The 26,029-nt window shown below is 36.2% G+C and overlaps 1 protein-coding gene across 1 annotated transcript in view; it reads left to right on the forward strand.

The window, feature by feature from the left end:
• The window catches only part of PZP (pregnancy zone protein), a 36,835-nt gene extending 18,144 nt beyond the window's left edge, over positions 1–18,691 (forward strand). The window contains exons 16-35 of the mRNA XM_037514376.2: positions 1,519–1,683; positions 1,873–1,993; positions 4,238–4,376; positions 5,036–5,264; positions 6,140–6,266; positions 6,642–6,763; positions 7,250–7,301; positions 8,323–8,406; positions 8,583–8,759; positions 9,019–9,106; positions 10,456–10,612; positions 10,911–10,985; positions 11,388–11,571; positions 12,596–12,819; positions 14,676–14,894; positions 15,066–15,193; positions 16,444–16,534; positions 16,953–17,021; positions 17,760–17,862; positions 18,594–18,691. Coding sequence (XP_037370273.2) covers positions 1,519–1,683; positions 1,873–1,993; positions 4,238–4,376; positions 5,036–5,264; positions 6,140–6,266; positions 6,642–6,763; positions 7,250–7,301; positions 8,323–8,406; positions 8,583–8,759; positions 9,019–9,106; positions 10,456–10,612; positions 10,911–10,985; positions 11,388–11,571; positions 12,596–12,819; positions 14,676–14,894; positions 15,066–15,193; positions 16,444–16,534; positions 16,953–17,021; positions 17,760–17,862; positions 18,594–18,691 — 2,652 coding nt within the window. The remainder of the gene's footprint in view (positions 1–1,518; positions 1,684–1,872; positions 1,994–4,237; positions 4,377–5,035; positions 5,265–6,139; positions 6,267–6,641; positions 6,764–7,249; positions 7,302–8,322; positions 8,407–8,582; positions 8,760–9,018; positions 9,107–10,455; positions 10,613–10,910; positions 10,986–11,387; positions 11,572–12,595; positions 12,820–14,675; positions 14,895–15,065; positions 15,194–16,443; positions 16,535–16,952; positions 17,022–17,759; positions 17,863–18,593) is intronic.
• The last annotated feature ends 7,338 nt before the right edge of the window (positions 18,692–26,029 follow it).

A 26,029-nucleotide genomic window follows, 5' to 3' on the forward strand; every position in this document is an offset into this window, starting at 1 on the left:
ATTGAACAAACTGTCCTTGTTCCATTGCATATTCTTTGCTCCTCTGTCAAAGATTAGTTGTCCATAAATATATGGGTTTATTTCTGGGTTTTCTATCTGATTCCATTGGTTTGTGTCTGTTTTTGTTTTAGTACCATACAGTTTTAATTATTATGGCTTTATAGTATAGTTTGAAGTAGTATAGATTGTAGTATAGTAGTATACTAGTATAGTTGTACAGTTTGTATACTGGTAGTATACTAGTATAGTAGTATAGTTTGTAGTACCTTAGTATTGTTTGAAGTCTGGGAGTGTGATATTTCCATTCTCCTTCTTTTTAGTCAGGAGAGCTTTGGCTATTTGAGATTTTTTGTGATTCCATCACAATATTTGGAATTTTGTGATTCCATCATCAATATTTGTTCTATTTATTTGAAGAATGTCATTGAAATTTTTATTGGAATAGCATTACATCTGTAAATTGCTTTTGGTAGGATGGCCATTTTGATAATGTTAATTCTTCCAATCCATGATCAGGGAATGTCTTTCCATTTTTTTGTGTCTTCTATTTCTTTTAACGGTGTTTTCTAATTTTTTTTGTATAGGTCCTTCACTTTTTTTGTTATGTTTAATCCCAAGTATTTGATTTTTTTGGTTTCAACTATAAAAGGGATGATTTTCTTGATTTCTTCTTCTTATTTGCATATAGGAAGGCCACTGATTTTTGAGTGTTGATTTTGTATCCTGCTATTTTACTAAACTGGTTGACTATTTGATTAATTTTTCTGTGGAGTTTTCAGGGTTCTTTCTGTATATTATCATATCATCTGCAAATAGTGATAGTTTTACTTCTTCTTTCCCTATTTGGATTCTTTGTATGTCTTTCTCTTGTCTTATTGCTCTGGTTAGGACTTCCAGTATTATATTGAAAAGCAGTAGTGAAAGTAGACATCCTTTTCTTGTTCCAGATCTTAAGGAAAAGGCTTTCAGCTTTTCACTGTTGAGAATGCTCCTTACCCACCATTTCCCTGTCCACTGACAGTAATCTCAATTCTGCAATCATATTTATAGGGTTTGTTTTGGTTTCATTTCATCTGTTTCTTTGTTTTGTTTCTTTATATTCTACAGATGAGTGAAATTATCTTGTATTTGTCTTTCCTTCTGACTTGTTTCTCTTAACACAAACATCTCCAGTTCCCTCCACGGTGCCACTAATGGCAAAATTTCAACTCTTTTTATAGCTGACAGTAACATTCTATCCATACACTATTTTCAGTTTTTTAAAAATGATACCCTTGTCAGCAACAATGATTCAGAGACTAAAATTTTAAGTCTCTGCTTTTTTATAGGATTATATTAATTCACAGTGGTAATATTTGGCATGTCATGCTAATTTTAATTATTATCATCATTATCATCACTGCAAACACACTATGTGCTGGGTCTGTTGTAGAATGAGGAAATATATATCTCAGTTCATTTGATATTTCAGAAGAAAAACAGAGTAAGAGTTCCCTTGATATTGCCATTGTTACCTAGGTATATAATCTGCTAACAGTGAAGGATCTAACTGATTTCCCTGAAAATGTGAACCAAGAAGAAGAAGCAGCAAGTTGTACCACTCATCATAATCTGATTCATAAAGGAGCTGTCTATATTCCCTTAGCAAATCATGAAGAAAGAGATATGTATAGCTTCCTGAAGGTAAATTCATTATTATTTAATAATGTACTAGCTTATATATGTTTAAATGTTAGTAAAACATTATAAATACTTTTTATAAATTGTTCAGCTTCCCAATTAGTATTGTCAGAATCAGAGCTAGATCTAATAGCTGCCATTTCACTGTGATATCTTAGTTACATATATTTATTAAGTCATCCTTTTTTTCAGGGTATGGGATTAAAAGTGTTCACCAACTCTAAGATCCAGAAACCAAAGTCATGTTCACCGATGTACATACACCAACCAGCAAGAGGAATGCCTCTAGCATACAATGGTAAAAGAACAAGTTGCTTTAAATTTTGTGTCACATCCAGTAATATTACTTTGTAATAAAAGGTGAAGTAAAATAGATAATGTGGCCCTATCTCACTTTATACATACAAAAACCAAGATTCAGATAGTCTCTGCTGAGATCACAGAGCTGGTAAATGTATAGGATAGCCAGAAGTGACCACAGTTTTACTTTTTTTAGATGAGTCAGATACTCCAAGAACAAGCACAAGTGAAATATAAGATTCTAATGTGGTAGGAGAGGGGAAAAGTTTACAAATAGAAGGAAAGAATAATTCTAAGTATGGAATCAGGAAAGACTTAGGCATGTTGTATTTTAAAGGATAGAAAGGAGAAAAAAAGGACTCACAGATCAAAAGCTGAAATATCTCATAATCCAGAGCCAAAAAACACTAAAATGAAATATCAAAAGAGATTTTTAGACCCTTCCACTTCCCATGGAGATATCCAATCCAATCCCCATTTCTAATACTTGCAACCTACTACTTAACCCTTTCCCTCTCTCCCTCCCATAATTACCTTTTATTCCAAAAAATTCTTGATGTCCATCTGTGATAAATATTAACATCTTTGGAACTTTGGGTTACGAGTCACATGTCCAGAATGTAAAGTGAGCATGCCATGCCATTTCTCTAAGTCTCAAATCCCTCATTAACAAATTGAAGGAATATGATGAAAGGCTCTCCAATGCCTTTCAAAATACCCAATAAAAAGTTTAAGTATAATGTATCAAAACTAATTAAACTGTTTAATATTTAAATAATATTGGATTTTAAACCATGAAACTTTGAAGGGCAAGGGAACTTTCTAAAAGTTGATTAAGAATCAACTTCCAGAAATATCATATAACTCAAATAAATAATTTCTAAAATGTGAGATGAATACACAAAGGGGATTAAATGGGTAAATAGGTAGATGAAAATGACTCAGGAATATAAAGCAATAAAAGAGCTAAGAAAACTAGAATATTTTGTGAAAGTTCTTTAAAATAATTTGAAGGACAAAAATCTATTCCACGATCATTTGAAAATTCATCATATACTTTCAAGGTGTTTAATGACATTGAATATATAAGGAGAATACCTTCATAGTGTCCTATGATGAGAGAAAGTAATATAAAAATAAAACTAAAAATCACATTGGACAAGGATAGAAATGATTAGTGCCTAAAACACTAAAAATTAAGATGTTACAAATATGAAAGTCTCTGGATAGAAACTAGAGCAAAAATACATAGAGCAAATACTGAAAATCAAAACATTCAACTTTATAAAATTTATGTCCCAATGGGCATAGAGTATAAGAAAATAAGGAAGTAAAAAAGAAAATAAGGAAGTATGTAATTTACTAGAAGGTGATAAATGATATGGAGAAAACTGAAATAGAAAATGAGGAACTGCAGATTAAATAGAATGGTCAGTGAATGTTTTATGAAGAATGAAATTCGAGCTAAGACTCGAAGGAAGATAACTAACTATATCACTATTTGGAAAAACAGAATTATAGTCACAGTAAGCAACATTAATAACAGAAAAATACAATGTTTCAGGAGACTGATGAGAGGTAGATAAGTGATAGTTGGCAGGTCTGAGGGGAGAAAGGGAAAGAGACAGATTTCTTTAATTCTTATAAAGGCCCTCCCATGGTGGCGCAGGTGGTTGAGCGCAGCACTGTGAAGCTGTCCACAGCCTCTGCAGTGCTGGTTCGATCCCGACAGGCCGGTGAGGGTCCCACATGGTGCAGCAGACCTCTCCTGTCATGCCCGCTGCTCCCCTCAGCAGTGTATTTCATCAGTCTGCCTGTTCTGTTCCCCACTCTATCTGGTGAATCCTCTCATCCTCCCGTGCATCTGGCCTGTACCCCAGTTCTTGTATAAATAAATAAATCTTTTTAAAAAATAATAATAATTCTTATAAGTAACATTATAAAGTATGTGTATTCTTACCACTATTTTTCTGTATTTTTGTCTAATTTTTCTTTAATTTGTTTTTTCCAGCTTGAAATATAACTCATATAATACTGTGAAAGTTTGAGGTGTACTATGTGTTGATTTGATACACTTGTAGACTGTGAAATGATTACTTTTGTGCCATTAGCTAACACCTCCAAAGCCTTACAATTACCATATTTTTGTGGTTATCATCATTTTTCAAATAGAAACTAAGACTCACACATGCAGCAAAAAATGAATGAATGCCTTTTTCTTTAATTGGATTATTTTCTCTTATTTTATTCATTTCAGCTGGTCCATTCAGAAGTGTTCAATTTGACTCATTTGAAGGAATGCCTGGACCTTATAATATACAAACACCAGAGCCAGTCCATGAAACAGTGAGGAATTACTTTCCTGAAACCTGGATCTGGGAATTAGTGGTGGCAGAGTAAGTAATTTCACTCTCCTCCTTTTGTTGTGGGTGAAGAAGTGTGGATCTTCAGTTTTTTCAACTTTAAAATAATCTTTCAAGATAGTTAAATAATTGTCTTAACCTCTTACCCTTTCAGGATCTATCTGTGTAAAATACTTTCATTACACAGGTTCATTTGTATAATTATCTAGAGCTGAAAACTCTAAAATAAGTATTTCTGAGACTGCCAGAATATAAACATAGAAGTTAAAAACATGCAAATGCTCACTGCCCAGTACCATTCAAGAAGCCTTCCATTAATAAGATTGGAACAAACACATAAACAAGTTTAGACAACAAAAATGTAATGGTCTATTTGTTGGATCATCATTCTTAATTGCGTTTGTTATGGGATTACACAAGAAGAAGAATAGTTTAAGTATCAAGCTGAATCCTAAAGTCAAATATTTCTATTTAAGTTGCATGTGCAGTATTGTCAAAGGCTGACAAGAAAAACATACCATTTAGGGTCTTTCATTTTCTCAACTCAGTCCCCCACACATAGTCAAGTGTGTTTGTGCATAGACCCTTAACCTTAAGTGGATTCAGTTCTTGAGAGTAGCTATACAAATATTCTCACATGAGAAATGATGTTGCACCGGAAAGTATGTTCCTCACATTGCCATCCTCCCCAGTTCATCAGGTATGGCTGAAGTAGGAGTGACAGTCCCTGATACCATCACAGAGTGGAAGGCAGGAGCCTTCTGCCTGTCCAAGGACACTGGACTTGGTCTCTCTCCTCCTGCTTCTCTCCGAGTCTTCCAGCCTTTCTTTGTGGAGCTCACGTTGCCTTACTCCGTGATCCGTGGGGAGGCCTTTACACTCAAGGCCACTGTCCTAAACTACCTGCCCAAGTGCATCCAGGTAAGGAAAATGAGGGTGATTTGAAAGGGTGGAATGAAATACTCCTTTGGTCAGTCAGCTCCTGGTTTTGCTCCCAAGACCATTGTTAATCCTGGGATCTATGTGCTGGCACTGCAAATAAATAGTGCAAAACAAGGCAGGACACAATCAAAGGGATATCATAATGACATATGAGTTACAGGAGTTGAAATCTTGAATTTCCAACTCACATAGCTACTTTGTTTTCATTTCCTGAATGATGCAGAATTCTCTGCCATAAGATAGGCTTTTTGACAGGAAAATTACTGAATCCTGACACAAAACTCAGTTTTCTTAATTCCATTTTTCAAGCCCTTGTCTCTAAACTCTCATGAAACACTTTTAACTTCTTTGTAACACCATCTCTTTGTAAATTATGCCATAGTTTTACTCAGATAATGTCCCCTTTTTAATACAATATCCTCAGGTCAGGAATTTTCTTAAACACCCTTTAAAATTTGTTATGCTTGCATAGAGTAGACGTGCACTATATGTTGGAGGAAGTGAGGAGAGGGATAAGAAAAGTCAGAAAAAGTATCCACAAGAGATAGAACCAACAGATAGGAACCTGGATGTAGTGTTCCCAGGGTCAAGATACCATTGCTTTTTCCTGCCCTCAACTGCTACATTTGTTTATTTTTTCAATTTACCCCAAAGCAAATGCCATCCTCCTAGCAGTCTTGATTTCTGTCATTGTCATTTTCATGCTTCTCAAACACGCATGAACTTACTTGTCATACTTTACCTTCCCAAATCCCAATTTACTGTGATACCTCATACTCAGCCCCAGTCCCATGCATCCATTATCTCTCATATTCTGATTAGTTCTGTGTCTATGCCTCACTTGTGAGTGACAGGTCCATGTGCAGCTGAAAGCTTCTCCAGCCTTCCTAGCATCCCAAAGCAAAAAGGGGGCAGAATCTGATTGCATCTGTGCAAATGAGCGGCAAACCTTGTCTTGGACAATAACTCCAAAAACTCTGGGTGAGTGACAGTGCTTCCAAATTTCCCCATCAGCAAGGCATGTGGACACTGAACAATGTGTACATCATGTGCTCTATTATATTATTAAATAACTTTTTCAATTCCTATCCACACTCACCCCTCCTACTACTCCCACCCTACCTGGGCCTCAAAATCACTATGCTGAAGGGCTGGTTATTCAATGTACATTAGCCTTGGGTTTGGGTTGGTTGGTTGGCTTTATTTTTCCAGCTTTATTTCCTATTCCAACCAGTTTTAAGGCCAAAGTGCAGCCCTTCAAGAGGGTTAGAGAGCAGACAGCCATTTTCAGGAAGGAGGGATGGCCTGGACAACCACCAAGACTGATACTCATCTTTCCTACCTTCTTTGCTTTAGGGAATGTCAACTTCTCAGTGAGTGCAGAGGCAGTGCAATCCCCAGAGATGTGTGGAAATGAGGTTGCTGAGGTCCCTGAGATAGGGAGGAAAGACACAGTCACCAAAACCCTGTTGGTGGAGGTCAGTCTGGACTACTTGACATTTTTGCTGAATCCCTAACAAAAATAATAATAAAAAAGGACGGCCATTCTTGATCTAGCATAGGATAATTAATTTCACGTGCACATAATCCACCTGATAAGACTAACGGAATTCCCTATCCTAAAAATATTATAGAAAACTTTGCTATCTAACTTTGTTTCCTGATTATAAATGTTTTCCGCATAAATTAATTTAGAAATATGCCCTTTTCTTGATCTCCACCTCTCTTCTAAGAGTCACATATTTCTCAGACTTTTTACCTTTGATTCTTTGCCCTTATTAGTCCCTGTTTTCTCCTCTGCCAATCTCTCTGGTTCATCAATGTTTCCAGGATTTATAATAATTTGATAGTAAGAAGTTAAACAGCGTTAAGTATAAACATACCCTTCAAAGCAAGGAATCGATGATTGTCCTTCCATCACCTGAATATTTATCCCTTTTCTCCTTTTCCTTCTTTTCACCAAGCCTGAAGGTATTGAGCAAGAAAAGACTTTCACCTCTATGACCTGTGCTTCAGGTGAGACTCCATTTTCATAGCCACAGTGAGAACATTGTGTCTCACAGGGATATATATGCCTCAGGTTACAAGGCACACCCATGCATATTATCTCCCATAATTTTCAAATTGTTCCAATAAATATGGTAGAATATCAAATATTTCTTTATACCCATTTTACAGCTTGAGGACAATGAGTCAGAGAGAATGGATTAATGTGGCTGGTGGTTAAGACAAAACTAATACTGATGCTTGCCTGATTCACATTTACCCTTGCACTGTCATAGTCCGGTGGCTCCTCAATAACCAAGCAGGATGAAGAAGCCTGGAGTGTCACAGGACTGGGCAAAAAGCAAGCAGAGTCATGATCTATTTGAATCACAGCAGATTTCACTAAAGTAGCTGATGAAACATATGGTACTTTGCACTTACTAAAACACAGGGTTTTAATGGGCAAAAAAAAAAAAAAACAACCTTTGTACACTGGAACCTCATCATATTCAGAAAGAATCATAACTTTGAAGCCACATCGACACACTAGTATTAGCTGTGTCCACAGTGTATATGACTCTGTATGTGTCATTTGAGAGGACTGGTTTAAGGTATATTGGTGTTCTGTTATTATAACATGGAACCTATTCAACTGTCCAGATGAAGTGAAGTGAAAGAACTTACATTCTTATGAATGTAAGTCTTAATAATATTAAAGTTAAATCAGAGAAATATAGAACCTCACCAGTACCTGGTTTTCTTTTAGACTGATACTATGTGTGGCAACATGAAACATGGGAAAGTGAGAGAGAAAAGGAGTTAGTTCTAAGAGGAGGTTACTATTAAAGATAATCTCATCATAAGTCAATACTGTCATACCTTAGACCCAGAATTCCTCAAGAAGTTACAATACCACTACTGCTAGACATAGTAACACCTCACATGTTGAGATCATATCCAGGCAGTGTGGCTCTGCAGCCCCACATCTAACCCATACATTATATTGCTGTAACAGGTATCAGCCTTTAATGTGGATTTCCTATTTCTAAAGGTACTGAGATATCTGAACAGCTATCCCTGAAGCTCCCACCAAATGTGGTGAAAGAATCTGCCAGAGCATCTTTCTCAGTTTTAGGTGAGTCATCTTGCACTTAGAGAACCTGGGACTGGGGCCTCCCTGATGGCTCAGGGTTAAAGTCTCTTGCTTAAATAATATGAACTCTAAATATGAAAATCATTTGTCTTGAGGAGTGCTGGCTACTTACGAAGTGACTTGAAATGACTCTTCATCCACTCTCTCACATCCCCCAGGTGACATACTAGGTAATGCTATGCAAAATACTCAGAATCTCCTCCAGATGCCCTATGGTTGTGGAGAACAAAATATGGTTCTATTTGCTCCTAACATCTATGTCCTGAACTATCTGAATGAAACACAACAGTTGACTCCAGAGATCAAGTCAAGGGCCACTGACTACCTCATTAGTGGTAAGTGAGACAAAGGAAAGTTTAGTTATTTAAAAGAGATTTTTCCCAATTAAGTTTGAGTTATATAACCAAATATTAGGCTAATGATGGTGATTTTCTCATCATCAAACAAGATGTTGTGTTCTGATATATCCATACTCTCCATACAACTTTGGCAAATCTTACACACAGATCATAAAATGTCAGTAGCTCCCAGCTCTCATTTTATAGCTCCATCTCACTATAATACTTGTTGAACTAGGTGAACCTTTCATTTTAGGTTATCAGAGACAGCTGAACTACAAACACCGAGATGGATCCTATAGCACCTTTGGGGAGCTATATAGCAGGAATGAGGGCAACACTTGGTAAGAAAATCTATTCTGAATTTCAATTATAACTTCAAAATGTATACAAATAGTTTATTTTACTCTTACAAAAATCCTTGAAATGAGAGCCATTAACTTCTTTGCATAAAGGAAATTACATTCAGGATAGATACATAAATGTCTCTGGTATAAAAAACTATAAGTAGCAGATCTGAGAACACTCTGAAGTTGATTCTCTTTATATCCAATACACCAAGTCGCTCTACTTTCTCATGTTGTAGGGGACTATTATAAGTTTGCAATTTGCCCTCTTAAGTTGTTGCTCAGCACCAAGAGATGGCTAGAAAAGTAACAGCCATTACTCACAGAGTGTACTTTACAACTTTTTACTAAATGACTTTTTATCTATCTATACATCTATTCATCCATCCATCCATCCACCTGCCCACCCACCCACCCATCCACCATCTATTTATTTATGTCTATCCTTTTATACAAACATCTGTCCTTTCATCTATCTATCTGCCTACCTACCTACCTACCTATTTTAACTAAGTCTTATCACATAGGAAAACAAGAGAAATCAATGAACTAGAAAGTGGTGGAGGGGCAGAATGATGGTGAGGGGCCCACTTACTGAAGCAGGACATTAAAAGAAGTCAGTCCATCTGAGGTGATGGTGCATGGGTGCATTGGTGAAGGGGGTGGGAGGAAGCAAATATTGTTTAAAAATGAACAGTGATGAAAGAAAGAAAGAGAGAGAGAGAGAGAGAGAGAGAGAGAGAGAGAGAGAGAGAGAAGAGAGAGAAAGAGAGAAAGAGAGAAAGAGAGAAAGAGAGAAAGAGAGAAAAGAGAAAAGAGAGAAAGAAAGAAAGAAAGAAAGAAAGAAAGAAAGAAAGAAAGAAAGAAAGAAAGAAAGAAAGAAAGAAAGAAAGAAAGAAAGAAAGAAAGAAAGAAAGAAAGAAAGAAAGAAAGAAAGAAAATGTAAACACAAAAAAAAACTCAGTCCATTAGTGTAGTCACTGCAGAAGAAAAGGTAAGAAATCTGTGAAGAAGAATAAATACAGGGAATCCAAAATGTGACAGCAGGAACTGTGAGGAAACTGTGGAACCACGCATGGAAACTGTGAGGAACCTGAATTCCTAAAACAATACACAAGTGCATTGACATGGTATTGTAAAATAGGAAGCATTTAACACATTATTGTAAAATAAAAATGAATATAGATGCTCCCAAGTTAACAGAAAAAGTCTCCAAACTCTCAGTAATAGTTAACTGACTCTCAAGAGGGTGCATTAGGGAGAGAAGGAGTCTGCATGTGCAAACAGAGCATCAAGGTATGGCCCAGAAATAAAGGTTTCATACGTGACTCTTTCTCAACCCACAGGCTCACAGCCTTTGTACTGAAGACTTTTGCCCAGGCTCGATCTTACATCTTTATTGACAAAGCACACATCACCCAAGCTCTCATCTGGCTCTCCCAGAAGCAGAAGGAAAATGGGTGTTTCCAGAGCTCTGGGTCACTGCTCAACAATGCCATAAAGGTGAGCTGTTCTGAGTACTCCTTCTGAATCTAATAATACATCAGTGTAAAATTCTCCCTGATTTGGGGAGAAAGAAAAAGAAGAAATTTCAAAGATGAAGCCCTAGACAATGTGAGAGGTCATCAGGAAGGTTTGTTAAACCTGAAAAGTAAAGAAATGAAATGGTGCTCTGAATGAGGACATTATCTTGCTTGATAGAGAGACTCTGAGCAGAGTTGCCATAGAACAGAGGAGAATATATGAAAATTTGAAAGTAGAATTAATTAATATCAATTTCTCCCCCCCCCCTTCTCTACAGGGAGGAGTAGAAGATGAAGTGACCCTCTCTGCCTATATTACTATTGCTCTTCTGGAGATTCCTCTTCCACTCACTGTAAGATTCACCTCAATCCCAAATCCCTATCTAGAACTACAGACCTCCTCTGAGATACCACTCTACCAAAAGCCAAGTCTCAACTTTCCTGCTCTGCGATGAGGCATTTTTCAAATAGATAAGTTCTTTGGTCAATCCATTAAATGGAATTTTTATTTGTCCAGTAATGGTCTTGAGTTTTGCACCAAAGCTAAACCTAAAAACACAACTTCTCCAGCCCTATTCTTTCAGACTTAACTATAAAGATTTAAAATATTTCTCTACCTAAAGATAGTGGATACCTACATGGCTCACTGAATACCAAGATTAACATCTGGAAAGCTTAGGGTTTTCCATGACATCTAGTTCACTTGCTCCATCCTCTACATACCCTATTTTGGTACCTCCTCTTTGTCTTTCCAGCACCCTGTTGTTCGCAATGCCATCTTCTGCCTGGAGTCTGCCTGGAACACAACAAAGGAGGGGAGCCATGCGAGCCACAGCTATACCAAGGCATTGCTGGCCTATGCTTTTGCCCTAGCGGGAAACCAAGATAGCAGGAGGAGAGAACTACTGAATTCTCTTGATAAAGAAGCTGTGAAAGAAGGTGAGAGGAAATGACAAAATAATTTCCCTTTCTACTAACACTAGTTCTATAAAAAGAAGAAGAATATATTCCTGCTGAAAGGACTATGCTTCATCTGGAACTCCATAACAAAGTCATGTATTGTGAGATCAGAGCACCACTTACACAAATATGTTCTCTGAAATTTCATGTTATACTAAGTGTAGCATCACAGACATGATGCTGCAGGAAAATTATGGAATTTTACTCCTACCTGCTAAGACCATATATATTTTTTTCACATGATACCTACCTACATACCTGGACAAAAAAAGCTATATAGGGAACTCCCTGGTGGCACAAGAGGTTAAGCACCACACTATGAAGCAATCCACAGCCTCTGCAGCACGAGTTCGGTCCATGGCTGGCCAGAGAGCAACCCACATGGCGCAGCAGACCTCTCCTGTCCGCCCGCTGCTCCCCTCAGCAGTGTGTTTCAGTCAGTCTGTCTATTCTGTTCCCCAATCTGTGTCTGGTGAATCCTCTCACCACCCCACATTTCTGGCCTGTACCCCAGCTCTCGTATGCATAAATAAATAAATCTTTTTAAAAAATTTTAAATTAAAATTTAAAAAAGCTGTATAATAAAAAGTCACACTAAAGGAAGTACAATAACATTTTCAAAGTATTTTTATTGCTGTTTACCAAAATGATTTACCACATAAGTTCTCTGATATCAATAAATGGTTTTATATTCTGATGTATCCTCAATTCCCAGGAAATATCACAGTGAAAAAAAAATCCCTCTGTCACTTTTCTCTTCCACAAATCCAATTAAAATAACGTTTGAGAGACGGATAAGGAGGGCTGTGCCTCTTTCTCCAAAAATGTCCTCCACCTTGCCCCACAAGACTAAATCAAGTTGATCATGGAAGTGTAAATTAGTGAATTTGGCAGTTTATGAGAGAACGAAGCTTACTTCATCTCCTTTTTATTTTCAAATCTCACTATATATTTTCACTTATTATCTACCAGTAGTTATAATTCTGCTTTTTCTCACCCATAGACAACTCAATCCACTGGGAGCGACCACAGAAACCCAGGGCACCAATGGAGCCTTTTTACCAACCCCAGGCTCCCTCTGCTGAGGTGGAGATGACGTCCTACGTGCTCCTCGCTTACCTCACAGCCCGGCCTGCCCCAACCTCAGAGGAGCTGACTACTGCCACCAACATCGCCAAGTGGATCACAAAGCAACAGAATTCCCTTGGGGGCTTCTCCTCCACCCAGGTCTGTGGTTCCAAAATTGATCAATGAGAGAAGTGAAAAAGTAGGAAAAAAGACAAGAAATCATTATATTTTAGAAGAGATCTTAAGGGATATTTGAGAAAAGTGGTCATATGAAGGAAAGCAATATAAGACATTTCTCAAAAACAATTTTCACTAAACTTTGTTAACATCTTATCCATTTGGCTATTTCATAAATATCATTCCCCTCCCAAGCAGAATTATATTAGAAGTACATGTTGGTCATTCGCCACACTTTTTTTCATTTTTTAAAATTGAAGTATTTTATTGAAGTAAAATTTTTCTTTTTTTATTTTCTTGCATTATAACATGGAATTTTAGGTGTGCATCACTGAAAATCAACAATTATATATACAACATTTAAGTTCACCACTAAAAATCCAATTCTATCCTTCACCATACAATTGTCCCCTTTAACCCAATTTACCCACTCACCTCCATTCCCTTCTGGTAATCACTAATTAGTCTAAAAGTTTACTTTTGTTTTATTTAGTCTATGCATTTGTTTTCCCTAAATACCATGAGTGAAATCATACACGTTTGTCTTTCTCCATCCACATCTCAAATACCCTCTAGCTGCAACCATGTTGTTGCAAATGGGAGGATTTCATCATTTTCATCTTTTTTTAATATCTTAGTAATATTCCAATGTATGTATATGCCACATCTTCTTCATCCATGTGTGTGTCACTGTCTATATTCTACCGCTATACTAAATGAGCCCAATCTTGTCTGATTTTGGAAACTAAGCAGGGTCTGATTTTGGAAACTAAGCAGGAAACTAAGGACGGGTTGGTTCTTGGATGGCCATACTCTTAATGAGGGTTTCTGAATTACCAGTACTCTTGACATTTTGGGGCAGATAATAATTGCTGTGAGACTCCAACATGGCCACTGTAAGATGTTTTACAGCATCTCTGGCCTTTCCCCCACCAGATGCCAGCAGCACCTCACTCCCAGGGGAGACAAGACAAATTTAACCCTGGCTGAGAATCAGTGTTCTAGACTACAGACTGCAATTTCAGAATCCTACAAAAATCCTCTAAGGTGAACCAGAAAAGGTGTCTGATTAAAAGGAAAGTGACCAAGCAGAACTCACTTTGATTTTCATAGAAAGATTGAAAAATTCCATTGAAGTATTCCAGTGAACACATCTTCTCTATTCCCTTCTTCCTTCTTGAAATTCATTTTTTTAAAGTTGAAGCTCTTGAAATGTTTTTTTGGTCTCACAATTCTGGAAATATTTTCCTGAGAAAGTAAGTGATTGTACTAAACATCCAGAGATTCTGGGTTTTCCCTCTTACACATTCTCCTTCAACATTTAGGATATGGATAGTGAATTTTTATTTTTCAGAGACATTAAGTGAGAAAAAGAGTAACATACTACATAAAGGGAAAAAGAAACTCGGGAAAAGGTGGACTTGTATTATTCAAAGCTAATTTTGCCCTTCCATCTAAATGATCATCTAGCTAACAACTGTCATTACTTTTGTCTTAATTTTAGCCCTGTTCTTTGAAAGAGATAGACAAAAGGAATTTTGATAAGAAAGAGCAAGCCACAACTTCTGGGTATAGAAAACAGTCCTTTAGGACAATACCAATGCAGATGAAAATAAACTGCAAGGCTTATTAGCATCATTGTATTTTATCCCATTTAAAGAAACTATAGCAAGCCTTTGATTATGACTAAAAGGTAGGAAAAAAGAAAAAGCAATTAGAAGATGTACACTTTGGGTGAAAAAAGCCTGTGTCCCTTTGTAGCAGCTAATACAGATTTGGTAGGAAATCCCAGCTACCAAAACTTATGCTTTGTGGGACTCTCCACTCATCTCTTCCAGGACACAGTGGTGGCTCTCCATGCCCTGTCCAGATATGGAGCAGCCACTTTCACCAGGTCTGGGAAAACAGCACAGGTGACCATTCAGAATTCACAGACCTTTTCCACCAATTTCCACGTAGACAACAACAACCTCCTGTTACTACAGCAGATCTCATTACCAGAGCTGCCAGGGGAATATGCCATAACAGTGACTGGGGAAAGGTGTGTGTATCTTCAGGTGAGACTCTGGAATCACATTAGAATAATTCCATTTAACTTCTCCTACTGAAAGGAAGTGCTGTTCTTTCCTTCCTGGGCAAATAGAAGGGAAATCTGAAGAAGTTAAGTGATGAAAAAGCGAGGAGTCCCAGAAAAGAGAGAAACTAATGGTGACTTTGGTGTTCCACAGACATCTATGAAATATAATATTCTTCCAGAGAAGGAGGATTCTCCATTTGCTCTGGAGGTACAGACTCTGCCCCAAACTTGTGATGGACCCAAAGCTCACACCAGCTTCCAGGTCTCACTGAACATCAGGTAAAACCTTCTGACTGAATCATCTAATCCTTAGTCTAAAAGCTACCTGAAGTCATTGGTAATTAGTAATACTTTTAGAAACTAGTCTATTAGATGAATAAAATTGATAAATGTACAAGTGAATTTAACCTCTTATGAAGTGATCCTTTTCACTAGTAATTTTCTTTGCTAAAAGTTTCAGTATGATTTAAAGGCATTTAAAAGCCAAGTCTTATCTTAAATCTGCCAAATAAAAAGATATAGACTATTCAATATTCCCAATCAATTCCTACTTTTACATTAATTTTCGTTCAAATCTTTGCCAGGGAATAAATTATATTTCTGAAAGATTTGTGCATTATGTTGAAATAAGTCTTCCTTACCTCTCTTGAATAAATTCTATTTTATTATTTTTCTAATCAAATAGATAAATTAAAATGCTAATACTAAATACAAAGGATAAATTAAATATAAAATATAGAGACTACCCTATCATAATCCATCAATAACTTTACAGAAACAAAGCAAAACTAAAGCAACCCTTAGACTCTGACAACACAATGGTGATTACCAGAGGGGAAGGTGGTAGAGGTGGGGAGACATGTACAGGGGGGTTCAACTGGATGGTGGTGGAGGGTTATTAAAACTTTGGTGGTAGGCATGGAATGGTATAATACTTTTAAAGAAATGTGAAATACTCCTAAAACTTACACACTACTGTAAATCAATCTTACTACAATAAAATAAACTTTTCAGGACTCCTATGAAAACATAGCAATAAATGATACTGATATATAAATATTAATAACATTAATATTATAAAATGTCATATTTCAGATAACAAATCCAATTATTTAAAATCAATTTGTTCCAAGAAGAAAGCCTGAGACCATCTGATTTGGGAGCCTCTTTGGGGAAACATGCTCTTTTAAATTAGCTAAAACATAAAAGTAATTAGTACTAAATGACAAATGAATAGGGCAGAAATGTTAAAAATTATCAAGTTCTACTCCCAAAGATTCTGATTTCATAGCTTGGCACTAGGACTTGAACATCTACAATTTTAGTAACCTGTAGATCTGATGTACATTCAGGGTTCCAAACAACAATATCACACATATCCAGGGCACACAGATATCTACTGGTAACGATGTTAGAGAAGGTTCATGAAGATGAACTTTCAATCCATCTTGGTGGATCTTGAATAAGGAAATCTGGCTGGCTTTCATTCACAGATTAAACCTTAACTCCTTTTTTCTTCGACACTACAGTTATACAGGAAGCCGTGCTGTCTCCAACATGGTGATTGTTGATGTAAAAATGGTATCTGGTTTTATTCCCTTGAAATCAACAGTAAAAATGGTAGGTATATTTTAAGCCTAGAAACTCTCTTACAAAAGTATGCTTTGCATCTTGAAACTGAGACAACACTAATGTATCAAAGCACTATCAATAATATCAGTTCTACCTCAAAATATATTTTCCTCAAACCCAGGAAATTAAACTCATTATACTTGACTCCATTCTTGGCATAGAAAGCCAAGTGATATTTTCGCAGTTAAGACATGACAACACTGCAGTCTGTCTCTAAACATGATTGCTCCCCCTCGCTCATATTTTTGTATCTAATGTGTCTGGTCTATTTAAGCATGAATATGACTTGCAAGAATACTAGTCCTCACATTATTTGGACAATAAACATCTGTCCCATCAACCTGCCTTAAACTTCAGTGTTCTTATATCTGTTCTCTAACTTTTTGAGTTCTCTAATTTTCATCAGCTTGAAAGATCTAGCCAGGTGAGCAGGACGGAAGTGAACACCAACCATGTCCTCATTTATGTGGAACAGGTAAGAGTTCTGACAATTCAAATGAGATTATACACATTGGTGATCTTTCTAAGTCTCTTCAGTAGAAAATAAGTAATATAAGAAAAGCAGTAATATTGGTGTCCTCAAATAAATTCCTCTGTTCTAAAGAGAATAAGAGAAATCTCTTAAATCCACAGGATATTCTTCTCTATTTTTAATTATGTTAACATCAGAATGTATTTCTATGAAACTTCAGCTAGAAAATCAACTAAACAAAAGCTTCATCATGTCTATCTGTCATTATTAAGACCCTCCAAAGAGAATAAATTTACCATAGTGACTGATTAATGATAGTGTTTACATTCTGATATATTACTATATCAAAAATACAGAATTTATGAGTATTTCCAAATCTGATTAGAAAGCAAAGGGAATATTTTATCTAATGACATAAAAAGAACATGTTGGTATTATAATTACAAATATTACAAAGCTAAGCCTATGCACATTAAGAAATATTCACATAGGCCAAAAGAGTTCACCAGTATAAAGGACAAGAAGAGACAATTGAGACAATTGTATTGTCTCAGTTACTTAGGAGAAAATCTGGGGAATGTTGTTCACTGTAAAGCATTCCCCATGCTGCATTCCAAAATCCATCATGACATCCAGAAATGTTTGCTCACATGTGTTTAAGAGTCAGAGAACAATAAACAATATATTTTACTCAAGGAAGAGAGATTTCTAGTCTTTTGATAACTCCCTTTTTTCTTTTAGGTGACAAATCAGACACTAAGCTTCTCCTTCACAGTTCTCCAAGACATCCCAGTAAGAGACCTAAAACCAGCAATTGTTAAAGTCTATGATTACTATGAGACAGGTAAGCAAGAGAAAATTAAGACAAATAATCTCGACCCACAGTCGAGAAATAAATTCTATTGTGACAACAGATTCTAGTTTTGGTCCATTCACTCAATTTTATATTTATTTATTTCCTCCAACTATATATTATAGAAAACACCTACAGAACAAATTTGTCAATATTTTTGAATCATAAACTTAGTAATTTCAAAACAAGGTTAGTATCTGATCACTGCTCCCAAATAGTTTAGTGATGTAGAGCATATAATAGGCATGCAGAGATAATAAGGAAAGGCAGTTAATGAGAAATGAGAGTTAGTGAGCTTAGTGATAGGGAGTTGACTGGAGTTCAAGAATGACCAAAAAATGAGGAAAGATCTAAGATAGATCCTGAAAGATGAATATAATTTTTAGATATATAAAAGTAAGAAGTGTTTCAGGTTGAAGCAATAATTTTAGAAAAGGAATTAAGGATGTATGCTGGACAACGTGAGTAGAAGCAGAGTGTTTGTGGAAGAGATACTGCAAGCTAATACAATGGTCATTTTCCTAAGGATTGAAAATCTGAACAGTTGCTATCAATCCCCCCTCCTTTGCCCCAGAGAAAAAGAATACAGTATTTTAGCAATCCTGTTCAACTCTGGTCTCTTTACATGGAGATTTTACAATCCTGATATCATGCAAATAGACTTAATATGGCCTCTGGTTCACAGATATTTTGTTTCTCCCTTCACCCACCTTTTCTTTCAGATGAGTTTGCTGTTGCTGAATACATGGCTCCCTGCAGCACAGGTAAGCGGTCACAACATTATGGCATAACACCATGCCTCATTAACTTTGATCTCTAAATGTTCTTCCCAATTTAAAATTCTTCCCAAGTCTAATCCCAGATCTGAGACAATTCATGTGGCACATTCTCACACAAAGAGAAAACTTCGAAGAAGAGCAATTACTTTGCAGATGGACTGTCCAATTTGAGATATTCACTCCATTATCAGATATGTCTGTTTGTAGGCAATTACCACTGATAGGCAACATTTCACAGCACAGAGTTTCCATCAGCCCAAGAGTTGACTAATTACAATTCTCCAGCTAAATCTAGCCCAAATCTACCTTTCTGGGTAAGTGAAGTTTTCTTGGAAGAGAACCACATCTACTACTATTGTTTATAGTTGCTTTCATGAGTAGAGTTGTTTTAACTACTCATAGACTGTATCATCTGCAAAACCTAAAATATTTACTATCTGGCCTTTCACAGGAAGAAATCTGCAGCCCCCTACAATTACCCACTCTGCTACAGGCTAGGAAAGCCCACAACTTTCTTACATTTCTCTTCTCTCCACAGACACAGAACATGAAAATGTCTGAGGACCATTTTTAGGCTACATATTTTAATGGATTCTCTGCTCTGTGTTTCTATTTAAGAAGTAGTGGATTTGTGAATCCTAGAAAACAGACACCAAATAGGCTGGTGGAATAAAGACATATTTCTGATCAAACTATCCTTTGCTCGGTCATTTATTCATTAAACATTAAATTGCATGAGTAACAGGATGACTAGCAATTTAACCCGTTTGACCTTTCTCACAAAGAAATGGGAATAAGACAGACCCTTCTTCTGAGCATTGTTATTTTTTTTAAAGATTTATTTATTTATGCATACAAGAGCTGGGGTACAGGCCAGAGATGCGGGGAGGTGAGAGGACTCACCAGAGACAGAGTGGGGAACAGAACAGGCAGACTGACTGAAATACACTGCTGAGGGGAGCAGTGGGTGAGTCAGGAGAGGTCTGCTATGCCATGTGGGTTTCTCCCCAGCCAGCTGGGGATCAAACTCCTGCTGCAGAGGCTGTGGATTGCTTCATTGTGTGGTGTTTAACCCCTTGCGCCACCAGTGAGGCCCTCTAAGTATTGTTATAAGGATATACTGTTCTCATAGAAGTGGAGAAAGAAAGTAGCTGAATCAAAATATGGCATTCAGCTTTGGCTTGGATGAGGTGTATGTCACTGTCATTTATATTCTGTTGGCTAAAGTCAGTCACGTGACGAACCTCCTTCATTTATTTTTTTTTAATTTCCTTGGCTGTGTCTTTATTTTTTCCCTGTGACCTTTAAAATTAGTTTCTCTGTTTCAAACAAAAGTTGAATATTTTACTAGATTCTCATCAAATATGTACATTGAAAGAATTGCAATTTTTTTTAAGTTGACCTTTCAGCTAAGAACAGGGTATTCATTATTTTAGTTTTTATTTTCTTAGTTTTTTCAGGCTTTCTTGTGTGTATTTCAGTGATAACTTTTTTTTCATATAAGATATACAAATTGCCTATATTTTTTCTAGATATTTCATTGTATTTTTACTAAAATGTATAGATGGTATTATTATTATTAGAAAAACATTATTCTATGCTGTTCAGTATATAGTAGTTTGGTATTTTTTCAGTGCTTGATATATTCCATTATGATCACTGTACGGTTTAATTTCTCAAACTAAGATTGATGGATATTTGGGTTGGCTTTTTGTTGTTTATTTGGTCTTATAAATAATTTTGCTACAACCATTCTTATTTTTTGGTGAATATGTGTCCATATTTCTCTTGAGAATTGTTATGTATATGTAGCTTCACTAACACTACAGTTTTGCAGAATGGCTGCACCGATCTGCTGTGGAACCAGCAGTGTATTAGTTTATGCGGCCCCGCATTCTTATAATAGGTACATAATTGTTCAAATTTTTCTAACTGTATATTGATATTTCATTATAATTTTAATTTAAATTCTCCTAATTAATAATATGGACCACATTCTCATATATTTAACACTCATTTTAATGTTCTCTTGTGAAAAGTCCATTAATGTTATTTTTACCTATTTTTATTAGATTTTACTTTTACTAGTAAGTCTATAAATTCTGAATATACATTTATTGTCATATATATGCATGATAAAAAAAAACTTTGCTTGCCATTTTACTGTCCAAATGATACCTAGATGAATAAAGAATTAATTTTAATAAACTCCAACTAAACTTTTTTTGTTGCGCGCTCTATCACCTTGTGTTTAGAACAGTGCTTCCATATCCCCATGCCCTCCTCTGCTCTCCTCAGGTGCCACAGGCCTGAGTCATTAGGACAGGCTTTTTTCCCACACTTCTGTCTCTTGACAACAGACTATTTGTTACTCTCAGCATGGCTCCTGATATCCTGGTCCTGGTTCAGTTTGGTCCAGCATCAGTTTGCAACAGGCCCTACTTACCTACACAGATGAGGCTTTCTCAGCGTTCTTTTCCCAGCTTGTGATAACCAAATTTTGCCTCATCTGTAATGGTCTTGGGTATGATCACTTCTCCTCTAGCAGTGGCAGATCTCTGCGATGGGTGGAATACATTGGGAGTAAGAGGAGTTCCCCATACCTCCCGCAAGGGCAGAGGAATTTTTCTTCTGATTGCTCCCGGAGCAACAATGAATCTTTTCCTGTGCCCTGAAAGGAAGGCACTTCTCCTATAAAAGCATGGATTTTTTTTTTTTTTTTTTTGGCTTGGATACTGGGCATAGGAGTGCTTGCTGCTCTCCCCCGAAGCTGAAAGCTTTTTTGCTTCCTAAGAAATAAGAATTGAAAAACATGTGGATTGCCATAGTTGTCCTTGTAATGGTAAATGTGAATCTAAACAAAAAAGAAATTCATTTTCCCTAGTACCAAAAAAGAAAGAAGCTCCATCCTTCTTTTTTTTAAAGGGGGAAATTTTTTATTACAAATGTCACAGACATTGGATTATTCAGATTTTATATTTTTTTTTATTGCAGTAACACTGGTTTGCAATACCATATGTGATTCAAATGCACAGGATCACACTCATCAAATGCATGTCACCCTTCTCTTAGAGCACTTCATTTATTCTTTTTATTTTTTTATTTTATATTATTTTACATCATTTTTCATTTTTGCATAATGTATGCATTTTCACCTTGGTTATAGTCCCCATACAATTCCCACCCCCCACCTTGTTTTGATCTTACTCCCTTTTCCCCCTGCTGCAGTGTGTCTCTGGTTTATAGGTGCTTGTTGATTTTGATTTTTACTTTATTATAATTAGTCTTTTTCCTGGTCCCTTATTAAAGTTTTCTAAATTCCTGCTGTGAGTGAGACCATCCAATATTTTTCTTTTTCTTTCTGGCTTATTTCGCTGAGCATGATCCCTTCTAGCTCCATCCATGATGCTGCAAATTGCATGAGTTTATCTTTTTTGATTGCTGAGTAATATTCCATGGTGTATATGTACCACATCTTCTTGATCCAGTCATCTATTTTGGGGCATTTGGGTTGTTTCCATAGCTTACCTACTGTAAATAGTGCTTCTATAAATTGCTGCTATATATAGGGGTGCAGGTGGGCTTTTGAATTAATGTTTTTGCATCCTTCGGGTAAATACGTAGGAGTGGAATTGCTGGATCATATGGAAGCTCCATCTTTAGCAGATTGAGGAATCTCCATGCAGCACTCCATAGTGGTTGTACCAATTTGCACTTCCACCAGCAGTGCAAGAGAGTTCCTTTTTTTCCACATCCTCGCCAACACTTGCTGTTGCTAGTTTTGTTAATATGTGCCATTCTCACTGGTGTAAGATGGTATCTCATTATAGTTTTGATTTGCATCTCCCTGATTACAAGTGATATTGAACATTTTTTCATATGCCTGTTGGCCATTTGCATTTCCTCTTTGTTTCTTTTTAGCTCTTCTGCCCATTTTTTGACTGGGTTATTTACTTTGTTTTTGTTGAGTCTCATCAGCTCTTTGTAGATTTTTGTGATCAGTCCTTTATCATTAGTGTTGTGTGCAAAATTTTTCTCCCAATCGGTGGGGTGTCTCTTTGTTTTGGTTACTGTCTCTTTTGCTGTGCAGAAGCTCTTTAATTTGATGTAGTCCCAGCTGTTTATCTTTGCCCTCACTATCACTGCTTTGGGTGATATGTCTTTAAAGACGTTACTGAGGTGTAAGTCATGTAGTGTTTCGCCTGTATTTCCTTCTATATATTTTAAGGTTTCAGGTCTTATGTCTAGTTCTTTAATCCATTTTGAGTTGGTTTTTGTGCATGGTGTGAGGTAGTAGTCAAGCTTCCTTCTTTTGTATGTAACGACCCAGTTTTCCCAGCACCATTTATTGAACAAACTTTCTTTGCTCCATTGCATATTCTTTGCTCCTTTGTCAATGATTAGTTGACCGTAAATCTGTGAGTTTATTTCTGGATTTTTCTATTCTGTTCCATTGGTCCGTGTGTCTGTTCTTGTTCCAATACGATGCAGTTTTGATTATTAAAGAAAATTTGTCAATGTAAGTACATTCTCTGTCACTTTGAAATAGATGTAAGTCTTCTTAAAAGCTAAATAAGCCAAATTTCCATTTCATAAGGATCTTGGAGCTATCTGTTTGACATTAAGGAAGATAACACCCTATGAACCTGTGTCTATGAGAGTTTAACCTGTTACCTAACCTCCGCGTTGATTACTGCCTGTTTGTCATAGTAGTTACAAGTTTCATCTTCTGCTTTGGATAAAGGCAATTAACTAATACTAACAATTAACACTTTTTAAAAGTGGTTTAATGAAATTCTTTAATAATATTTATTAAAATGCATTTATAACAATAAGTTCTCATCTTGGATTGTTTCCTTTTCCACCCCCAAAGAAAATATAAAATTATTAGCATCCAAACACATAAACTCAAAGTTGTAGTAAAATGTTCTATTTTGGACAACACTAGAAACAGTTAAATGGTTGAAAAATCAAGACAATTCCAAGAAGTAATTACCTACTTACTAGGAGAATTTAGGATAACTTAGTACAGGAAATGATGCAGTAAAGTTCTTGTACTAAGTACAACTTTATCTTGAGAACACTTATTTATATGGTAGTATCTGTCTGGTTATATAAAAGGGTGAGAATTCCTCATGTCTTTGCAATCTTTTTAGTGAATATCTCTTATGGTATTCCACTAAATGGTTTAATGCTTACTCAAATATATTTCCCATTTTTAAGGCCTCTTAAACCTAGCTTTTAAGTGTCACTTCCCTTTTTTTGGTGTAGTATTCTGTATTTATTTTATTTTAATGCTATTTTCTTTTTACATCATTGATCATTTTTAAACAATATTTGCTTTCCCCTTCCCCCTCAGGTTGAGTCCCCACAGAATTTCCTTCCCCAATGCACCCAAGCATCATCACCACATCCCTGCGCTCCTCCCTCCCCCCTTCTGATCCCTCTCCCTCCTCCTCCCCTGCAGGATGTCTCTGATTTATAATTGTCTGTTTTTGCTTTGTTGTGTTTTGTACTGTTATTATTTTTTCCGATATTTTTCTTTTTCCTTCTGGCTTATTTCACTGAGCATAATTCCTTCTAGCTCCATCCACCTTGCTGCGAATGGCATGAGCTTATCTTTTTTGATTGCTCATAATTTACCCTTTTTCTAAAGTAAGTCACAGGACAAATCCAGATTCCGGGGAGGTGGGAGAGGACTACATAAAGCCACAAATACTAAAAGGCATGGTTGATTAGGGAACAATATTTAGCAACTAACTCATAATCTTTCACAGGGACTGAGTGCCGTGCATGTCTCTTACATGTGAAAAACACTCATCCATTCTCCCTTCCAATATTTGATGTCTCCTCATATTATGACACATATTTCAGACCTGGAGTTCTGGCTCATGTCATTTACATTAGGTTCTAGGCCACATTAATTTCCTAAAGTCATCTGCCTTGAGTGCAGTTCCTCAAGTGCAACTTTTGGTAGGATCCAACATAGCTTCCAGATAGGGGCTGGTCACCAAAAAGAGCAAGCTGTGATTAGAAGCTATTCCTGCCCAAGAATAATGGCTCCCAATTCCTTATGTCAATTTCCTGAGGGGCTGTGCTCCCTGTACTTTTATCCTTTAAGCATGTATACATCTTCATTCGTTAGGCTGATTTGCAAGAAATTTTAAAAATCTGATCAATCAGCAACCTGATGATGCCCCTTCTCATTTTCATTCCTACTGAGAATTTCTTCTGTTTCCAGGATCCTTTAAATGGTTTATTGGGTAAAGGAAAGGCAGGAAATGAACATATATTTGAGTCAGAGCCAATTTAATTCAATTGCTGTCCTCTTTACCAAGGATTCACAACCCATACAACATTTTATGAAGGAATTTTGCACATTCACATTTTAGTTTTATATGTGCATGGTAGTTTAAACATTTCAGAGACCTCTCCATATATCACATTGTATGTAAATTGTTCCAGAGCAATATGAGAAAACATTCTCCTTAGCTTTTTGTAGACCAGAATCAAAAGGCACAGTGTTTCACAATGGAAAACTTAGAAAAAAAGCTTTAAAGATTATCTAAATGATCTGATTAGAATGTGAGAAGGAATTCTGTAAAAACAAGAGATTTCTCAATCACAAGGATTAGCTGGAACAACAGGATGGAGGGCAGGAAGGAAGGTCAGCCAGCAGCCTAAGAAATTCTTTCACTAATCCAGACCACATTTTTATTTAATTTCCAAAGAGAGAAAAATGAGATGTCCTAGAACCTTCCCTCGTATAATGCATATAGTACTACTAGTCACTAAGCATTTTTACCCCTTTCTTATAAGGTCAAATACTGCTGATTCATTTTTACATTAAGGAATGGAAAAAACAGGGAAGAGATTAGCACATTTTCTCAATATTTCACTGTTGCCAAAAAAAAAAAAAAATTAAATAAATGTCTTAATGCTTATGTTCTTTATTGAATCCTGGGATTAAAATTCCAGATTGCCAGGAACACATTATTGTTGCATAAGTAGAAAGAATATATGTGTGGGGCACTATTAAAGAGGGAACAAAGAAGAAATTAGGAGTGTAATTTTACTCACTGTTGTGTAAGAAAATTTTACACTGTTGTGTAAGAAAATTTTACACTGTTATGTAAGAAAATTTTACTCACTGTTGTATAAGAAAATCGTAGCCTAGAAGTTTTACACCAGAAATCTCTGCATGATCTTATTTAATAATGTCAGGTTATAGTAGTATGTATGTGAAGACAAGAATTCCAAAAATTGTGAAAAGAGTAGCCTATTCTTTCCCCTCCCTTTAGCTTTTTCCTTCCTTTTTTCCCCAAGAAAAATTTACGTGAACATTTTCAACTGTAACTGCACATTCTGATTTTTTCTCC

Source organism: Talpa occidentalis, unplaced genomic scaffold (assembly GCF_014898055.3).
Source record: "Talpa occidentalis isolate TD23 unplaced genomic scaffold, MPIMG_talOcc4v2.1 talOcc4.16, whole genome shotgun sequence".
Classification (NCBI taxonomy): domain Eukaryota; kingdom Metazoa; phylum Chordata; class Mammalia; order Eulipotyphla; family Talpidae; genus Talpa; species Talpa occidentalis.